The sequence below is a fragment of the Caloenas nicobarica genome, chromosome 8 (genome assembly GCF_036013445.1).
Source record: "Caloenas nicobarica isolate bCalNic1 chromosome 8, bCalNic1.hap1, whole genome shotgun sequence".
Lineage (NCBI taxonomy): Eukaryota > Metazoa > Chordata > Aves > Columbiformes > Columbidae > Caloenas > Caloenas nicobarica.
In genome coordinates, this window is record NC_088252.1 from 18,957,909 (window position 1) to 18,966,847 (window position 8,939).

The 8,939-nt window shown below is 43.4% G+C and overlaps 1 protein-coding gene across 5 annotated transcripts in view; it reads left to right on the top strand.

The window, feature by feature from the left end:
• The window catches only part of LOC135991688 (calcium-activated potassium channel subunit beta-2), a 146,329-nt gene extending 138,046 nt beyond the window's left edge, over positions 1 to 8,283 (top strand). For all 5 annotated transcript variants that reach the window (XM_065640481.1, XM_065640482.1, XM_065640483.1 and 2 more), the window contains one exon: positions 6,096 to 8,283. In XM_065640481.1, the coding sequence (XP_065496553.1) occupies positions 6,096 to 6,380 (285 nt within the window). In that variant the 3' untranslated portion in view covers positions 6,381 to 8,283. The remainder of the gene's footprint in view (positions 1 to 6,095) is intronic.
• Positions 8,284 to 8,939: the final 656 nt, after the last annotated feature.

The window sequence follows — 8,939 nt, forward strand, 5'->3', positions numbered from 1 at the left end:
CTGGCTCCGCACGATCACAAACACCCCTCGCCATGTGCACGGCATATCCGCGGCAGCGAGAATAGAAATGGCCTTATTACTGCGGGGCCAGGCAAGGCAGCGGGGACAGACGAGAGCCCCATGTCTAACAGCAGACGAGTCTCTGCCTCAGTCTCTGGTGACAAACTTCTTTGCCCAGAGCACCTCCGCTGAGGTCAGCTGTGCTGCTGGGGTCACGGCACAGCACTTACCCCTGCGGATGGTCTAAAGATGCTGAAAGTTTGCTGAGCAGGGACTGCCAAAATAAAAGCAGCAGCATGAAAATAAGAGGCCTGGCTTTTAGGCACACGTAGATAAGGAGTCAGCCAGTCTTTCTTGCACAACATTCCCGATTCCAGACGTTGAACCAAAAAGATCATTTTTAACAAGTCTGCAGAGTAATTCCTGTCTCTGCTTCAGCAAGTACAAAATCCGGCATAACTCCATCCAGGTGGGCTGGAGACAGCTCCTGTCTGGCAGCTATAATGAACACAGCGGACGCACAGAAGGCATCCCCTCGCCGGCCCGCAGCCACAGCTGTGCGGCTGACACAGCGCTGTGCGTAACAGCCTGCCATGCCACCGCCTCTCACAGGTGGCTGTTCGCTCCCTCCGTGTAGCAAGGCAGGATCAGACTAAGAAACATCCCTCTCCCCACCTTTCCTTCCTTGTATGTGCAGCACCTGGGCACCCAAGACTGCAAGCTGCAGTGAGCTGGGACACAGCTAAGTCATCAGAGTTGCAAGTGCCAGATTTGCATTAACTACTTCGTTATCCAAGGTCACCGAACCCCAAACTACAGGCGCTTGGCAAAGCACAACCCGTAACAGCAGAGCCCCGGTTCAGGCTGCTGACAACATAACCTATTGTGTTTCTATTTATGGCAGCAATTCAGTATCCCAAATTACTTCTGCATATTAAGATGAAGCGATATTAAAATTAGTCAAAGCACGGCATGGTTGCACCGGGCCAGTTATTCTGCTGGATAATTAGCTCCTGTGGCTGAGAGACAAAGTCCTCTGGATCTGAAGTGTGAGATTGGAGAAGAGCGTCCCCATCTTCCCCTCCGGTTTGGCATTAGTGCAGAAAGGAGGCACTCACTGTTCATGAAGCCTGAGGTAGTCCAGACCCCACTTTCTGCTGGGGCAAAAGCAAAATCCAGTGACGCTCATGCCACAGTTTGATTAAAACAGACCAGATTTGTCTCTATGCCCCATTGATTCAAATAAATAAAGAGATTCAGCATAAATCTCCACATTCCATTATTGATGATTTTTACTTGCTGAAATGGACTTTGAAATTCTCCCAGATGCCACCTCCTCTTAATTTGATGTAGGCACAGTTAATACTTCTCCAGCCCAAGGTTGTTTTACAGGTTAAGCTCTGCTCTCGGGAGGATTCCTAGGTTTTCCTGACACGCTGCTGGCTATGTGACTTGAATCCAAACAGTTTTGAATGGAAACTTGCGATGTCTATAAAACACCTCACTTCTTGTGCCTGTCTGGGATCAGCAGAGACTCTGAGCTCAGATCAGCACAACCCATCTCAGCTCCCTCTCACTCAGCCAGAGAGCGGCCCTGTGCAGCAGGACGAGCATCCCTGAGCATGGCTGGTTTTGTGATGCTCCAGCTGGGTGCTAGCTATTGCTCTCCATTCACCTACTCAGGTCTGCATTTCCTATCTTTCTCCTTGATTAATAAATTAAGAAAAAAAAAAAAAGGCCATCCCTGGCTTACTGAGCCCTGATATTACTGGGGACACTGCAGAGTGCAGTGCTTACCAAGGCCAACACCAGTGACCTTCAAAAGGTCAGCATCCCCCCGCAACCTCCCTGCCTCGCTGAGCACCGCTGTGAATGCTAAGCAGCATCTGCAGCCCGTCTCTCTCCTCTCCCCACCAGGAAGCACGGCTAGAGCAAAATGCACTTTGATTTTAAATAATGATTAATCTTGGAGACTTGCTGTCTAACCTGGTTACCGTTCCACAAGGTGGGAGTAGGAGGTAGGTGGTAAGGCATAAGTAAGGAGTAGGTGCAATTTATGTACAAATCTACAGCGTGCTGCTGCCAGTCTCTAGTGGGAATCAGTGGGAAGTTAATGGATATCAGTTGAGCTGCTTGAGTCTTTCCCAGAAAAACTCATGAGATTTTTCATGATTTTTCATTGCTCTCGCTGTGCACGCTTTATCTCTAACCCTTAAGACAAGACCAGTCCCTCATCAATACTACAACCATAGCACCTTAAATGCTTTCACAGGTACAATTTCCTTTCTCAGCTGTCAAAAGGCTGTAGCAGCCTCTGGGAGAGGTGATCGGCCAATATCCCCTTGCACTCGGACTGTGGGGCCAGGCTGTCACCCTGAGGAAGGACTGCGGTGGTAAAAGCAATTCTAGAGGCCCCATTTCAATCTCATACTATATCATTTTGATTCTTTTTGTGTCATCAGAGCTACTGCTGATTTATATCCATAGTCCATAAGTGAGATAACAAGCAGGCTTTAATCACCAGAATCACCGTTATGCCAGCTATAACTGCCTGGGACTCAGAAATTATGGGGGATCTCATGGTTTCCCATTGAAGGTTCAGGTATTTACAACCCAGGGAGGAGTTTAGCTAGTGTGGGAGGAGCAGCGATGTTTGTCTGCAGTTCCCAGCAGACCCATTTCTGGACTGGATAAGTCAGTCTGCAGGAATCAGTATTGGGCCAATGCAGACACAAAGCTCCTCCTTCAGCCCCTGATTCAAACCTGTCGCACTTTCAAAAGAGATGTAAATTTACATCCTGACCACTTTCTCACAAAGATTGCCACAGCACATCTTGTTAAAGTTGCCAGGCTCAGCACGACAAGGACACACCCCAACCACAGAGATAGCACTAGAACCAGGTATTTCATTGCCCATTCTGAACTGCGGGCTTTTCTGGCAATAGCATTTTCAGCATAACTTCATTGGTTTAAACAAAACTGCTCCCAGCTTGCCCAGGTATGTTGTATGATCTCCATCCTTGGAGATACTCATAACTTGACTGGACAAGTGCCTGAGCAACTCTGCACTGAGCAGGGCATTGGACTGGGCATGTCTAGAGGTAGCTTATACAGGCTACCTATCCACTCCTTTACATTAGAAAAGCAGAGCTGGAAATGTAATAACAAGTTCTTTGTAACTGTCTAGTGTGTCTTTCTGGTGATCAACTTGCAAGAAACAGAAGAACTATATTTCTCACACCATATCACATAATCCTCACTAGAGGCAGAGAGCCAGATATTATTTAGTTTCAGATTTGCAGATTTCCAAGTGTTTGACAATGCAGAGGGGTAACAAAACAGAGTAGATTTAGTAGTCTACATTCACAGATACAGTGTAAGAATTGTGGATATAAAATTCCCTGCCAGGCATTGGAGAAAACTAAATGAAGATTAGAAAAAAAAATCAAAACCTCGCATAATCTGTGTCTACCTACTTCCTCACCAATGACCTGTGCAACACAGCAGACATCAGTACAGCAGGGCCAGCCCTGTGCTATCCCTGAGGTCTCACTGGGGAAGCCAAGTCATGGAAGGAGGCCAGGAGCACCCCACAACCACAACTCAATGCACACAGCAATTTTGTGCAACAAGGAGCTTCTCAAAGCTGAGGCCAAGATTCCAGTTCTCCTGAGCTCCTGGACGTATGATGTAGACAGCACATAGAATAAAGAGCACCCATGTCTTGGAGAGCACATGGGAGACCACAGCCTGGAAAGAGAGAGATGGTTTCAGCACAAGGAGCCTGGCTGAGATGCAAAGTAACTCAGCCTCCCTTGCACAACTGCATTTCACAGCTTCATGCTACCAGACTCTCCTGGCATGGGCTGCCCAACCAGCCTGATGTGGTTGGTGGCTCTGTGCCGTCAGGTGCAGGAGGCAACAGCTCAAGTTCTGCTTCAGCACCAGGTATCCTTTGAAAAAGCTTGGAAAATACTCAGATTTGCAGGAAGTCAGACCTTCCCCCGCTGCACTCTTGGGACATTTCCACAGACTTGGAGTCCAGGAATCTGTCGTCATTTGGGCTTTTATGTGCCTGCTGTTTCCTATCTAGGGGGCAGGGCTGGACTCTGGCAAGAGTAGCCAAGTCCTCATTTAATCTCCTTGCTCAGGATAGTAACAGCTGGAAGTTTAAGAAACAAAAATATATAGGGCCAAACTTGCAAGAAAAAATAAAATTCCAAATTCGAAATACTGCTGTTACAACAGTGATAGCACATAATTCAGTAAAAACAAATGAGGTACATTTCACTGAGAAATTTCCCCTACTTACTAGATTATGATCTATTAAAGAGTCATAAGAACTGGAAGAGAGCTTGTGGCTTTGGACATTTAAGACAAAGCTGGGCAGAGCACAGGAGAATATCCTGGAGGGAGCAGATCTGCATCAGCAGGAAGATGGATGAGATATTACTGCCCTGATATTTTCCATCTCTAATTTCTAGAGCTCTATGAAATATTCATAATGGCAGTGCTATCACGCTCTACCCTTAATGCCCCAGTCTGCTAACAGCAGACCATCGTTCTGCTGCACTTCATATTCTGTGCTAATATACTTGCCAATCAATCAAATCCCATCACGAGGTTAATCCTTTGATCATTATTAGGGCTAGAGATTTATCACAGTACATTACAAAAAGTCACAACGTGGTCATGAAAAAGAACCAAGGAGCATTTACAAAGTATATACATTAAAATAGTAATAATCAAAAGCCATGGGTTGCATTATTTTAACCAAACCATCTTTTTTCCTGTGCAAAACTCACTTTCTCTCATTAAGTTGTCTGGGACCACTTGAGATGCTTGTCCAGGACAAGCAGGTTCAGCAGCACAGGCAGGAGCACAGAGGGGATCCATGATTGCTTCATAACTACCAGGGAACAATAACTTTCTGGGTCTCCCCAAGCACATCCAATGAGAAGTTAAGCAGCAGATTCCCCCCCGGCCTAAAGCAGTTCTTGCTTGGGTATGACATTTGATCAAAATCCTGTGCAGGCGCAGAAAACCTTCAGGTGCGGAGGAGTGTAAGTGTCTAGAAGAGAGGAGGGAGTGAGATGCCCTGGGTGGCTCCCATCAACTGTCTTCCAGAACCAGCAGCAACAACAAAAAATTTAGGCGTTTCTACTCTAGGTCAAAATCCATATGTCACTTCAATCCTTGTGTGTCTGCCCACCACATCACCAGACCACACTAGCTCCCTGCTAAACAATGGTCAGCATAGCCCAGGGGCACCACCCTACATGTCCCCTTGAATATCCTCAATGCCTTGACTCCATAAGCCAGTTTTTCAATTAACTTTCCTTTAGCATTCTTTGGGAATGCTAGGATGAAACTGCGTTAGATAGAGCCACCCTCAAATCTTTTTTTTCTTCATGACTAAGACTAAAATTGAAGCAGCATCTGCAGAGAGAAGGAATAGTTGGACTTACGCTGGGGTCAAGAGCAAAAGCAAGACTAAAAAGCCATTCTGGTAGCCAGGCTGATCTTCAGTTGGAGGTTGAATGAAAGCCCTCTGGGTTATGAGAAAGAAAACTCTTTTCTCCTAGATTATATTTTTCCCTAATCAAGGTATTACGCCCACAGGAAAATTTGTATGAAGGTCTCTTGTCAGCCTTTTGCTCTGTGAGTGAACTCCTGTGCCCACTACACTCACTTTGATCTGATCCAAGTGAGATCTGAACTACCAGATTTGTATTTACAGAGTCAATTACCCATCTAACTATGAGCATATGCATGCCACTTAAGATGAAGAGGTACTTCATCAGCACCATTTTTGCATGTGTAAATTAGCAATAATAATATATTCACCTATCTCACAAGGCCACTGTACAATTAAAGCATTAATGTTTATACAGCACTTGGAGGTTCTCCAATAGGAAATTCTGTAGATATGCAAAATATTGAGTTTTGTCTGTGATAAATTTATTATTAACGTAATAGTATTCCCCTCTTATTATGAAAAGCATAATCATCTTGAGATTTTCCTGCTTGCCACCTGAAAACAGACATTGTATCTGGTTTGGAGATGCATTTTTCTCCCTCTAATTTGTTCACAGTGTTCATACATACCCAAGTGTGGCAAGAATTATGAGGAATCCATGTCACTGGTGAACGTTGTTATGGAAAACTTCAGAAAGTACCAACGTTTCTCCTGCTTCTACGACCCTGAAGGCGCTCAGAAGAACGTGATATTAACCAAGCTGTACAGCTCCAACGTGCTGTTCCACTCCCTCTTCTGGCCCACTTGCATGATGATCGGTGGGGTCGCCATCGTCGCGATGGTAAAGCTGACTCAATACCTTTCCCTCCTCTGTGAAAGAATCCAAAGGATCAACAGATAAAAACAAAAACATCGCTGAGATTTAATTACAACTAAAATACTGTTTTCTCATTCTTCACCAAAGAACCTTAAGTTTGTAATGTGCAAGTCTGTTATAAGTTCCTTACTATATTCTTATAAGTAGAGCAATAATGCAAAAGCTGTTCTATATGCAAACTTGATGTTATTATGCAGACAACTGAAAAAAAAATACTGTTTTGTGTTGACTGTCTATATAATCTTGTTTTATGCTGAGACTAGTACTTTTTTTTCTTTTCTACAGACAGAATAGGGCTCAGTGTGAACATTTGCCAAGCTTAGTCAATTGACATTTTCAATGTAAATGATTCTGGGGAAAATTAACCACTGGACAAAAGGCAGCCAACAACTTGTGCATCACTGAGGTCTCGCATCTGGCTCAGTCCACTCTATTGAATTGTGGCTTTTTTAATGCAGGGAAAAAAAGCAGAGAGTTGATAGAGGGGTTTTTGTGGTAAAATGGCATAAAAGGGACATCTTTTGAGGTGAGGATGAGCATACAGTATTTTCAGCCTAAGACTCAGTGATGCTTTGTGTTAGCTCCACCCAGTTCAGAAGTAAATTTTACCCTATCGTGTTTAAGGTCTTTTGCAACACAGTTTGGAGTTTTATTTAGTGCTATAATTTTTTTCTGTCTTATCAACATCATCTTTGACACTGGTAGAAGCTGTAGCAAAAAAAACCCAAACAAACAAAAAAATCACCTTGTTCCATATTCTATCCCAGTCTGAGCCCTATTGATGGAAATGGGACCAGAACACCTTATGTAAAGGTTTATTACTCATTTGTCTTGTATTTGCTACCATATCACTGTAAAGAAAAAAAAAAACACAATCAGCTATTTTTTCATTTTTTACTTCCAACTATTTTAGATTTTTTTACTTGATATATATACAGATATATATATAAAGAAAAAGCTATATTATACCTAGTTGTGTATTGGAATTTCATTTTTTTTTTTTCTTTGTTTTTACCACCTGGAAAGTGAACAGTATAAGTCACATATTTATAACCTTCAGCCTTGGATAATATCATAACATGGAGGAGCAGCACTGCAGGATCTTATCCAATATTCATGATGTTGTTTCAGTCAAAGGTCCCTGTTGCTGTAACATCAGAATTGACAGAAATCTCATCCAGTTCTATAGTTCTATTAACAAAATTGTTAGATAATAATTGTAATACATCTGGAAATCCCTCCTTAATTCAGTATGCAGTGCTGGCTGGCGTGAATTTTGATTTAGAAGGCCCAGGTACAATGATTTACTGGAAAAACTGAAATTCTGACTAAGATGTCCTATCTGTCAAATATTTACCACAGGGTTCTTGCAAGCATAATTTCATGCACACTATAGTCACGATTTCTGCATAATTTATTTTTATTCCCCAGCAGAAAGCATTCTCTTATGTTTTAAAGACACCTCTCATAGTTTCTCACTTTGCAACTCAGCCTGAAGGACAAACGCAAGGCAGCTCCTGCGAGCACCCTGTGAACTCACTATGAAATAGGTCAAAGAAACCATTTACAGGCCTATTCAAACCAAGAATTTAACACTTTTCCCCCTTCAAAAAGACTGCAAAGCAAGTATTCTGCCTAATTAATCTATATATATTTTTTCTGCAATTTAGTGTTAAAAATTTCAAGATGTTACAAAACTTTACAAGTCATGCAAGTATAATGTGAGCTGTAAAAAAAAAAATGAGTTCTCAGCAGTGAAAATGAACCTGCAATCTTGTAATCAGTAGTATAATTTTCCTTAGGTAAATAAATGCCTGGAGGGTGGGAGTATAATCAGGGCTCCAAAAATATATAATAAAAACATTAAATTAAATCTTTCGGATTTCAATATCTTCTGCCTTCAGATCTGGCTTGTTTCATTAGACTTTTCTTTGTAGCTTCTACTTCCAATAAATGAGGAGTGCTGATGCAATAGGGAATTCAGAGAGATTTATTTGCAAAAATATGGTTTTGATCGATCTGTGGGATTTGCAGAAACCATCATCAGTGGATCTGGGCAGCCTCAGCATCAATGGGACCGGAGTCACAAAGTCTTTGGTGGGCTGACAGCAGTCTTTATTCAACCACCATCTGCCAACAGAAAGCATGACATTCCACGTGCCAGCATGGACAGGGGCCACCCCAGCCCTCTGCTGCATGGGCATGGGTACCACCATGCAGGGACACAGGGATTCCTCACCTGGTGCCCGCAATATGACAGGCTCCAGGTTGCAGATGCTTTTCATTGCTACAAAACATTATTCCACAGGTTTTGCCAAGAAGGGAGGTGTCTAGGTGAGGGCCCCAGAGCCACACAGCCAATGAGGCATCTTGACCCATCTCTAGACAGTCCCAGGTGGCTCCCAGGGTGCATCTTCATCCTTAACAAAGTTGTTTTCTCTTCAAGCAAAGAGGTTTGATCCACAGCCAGTGTTGCCATCCTCACGGATGTCCTTCATCCATCTCCCCATCATCAGCTTGGTCACTGATGCCAAAGGAAGGACTGTGCTGCCGACTGTGATTGACAAATCAGAAATGGTGCAC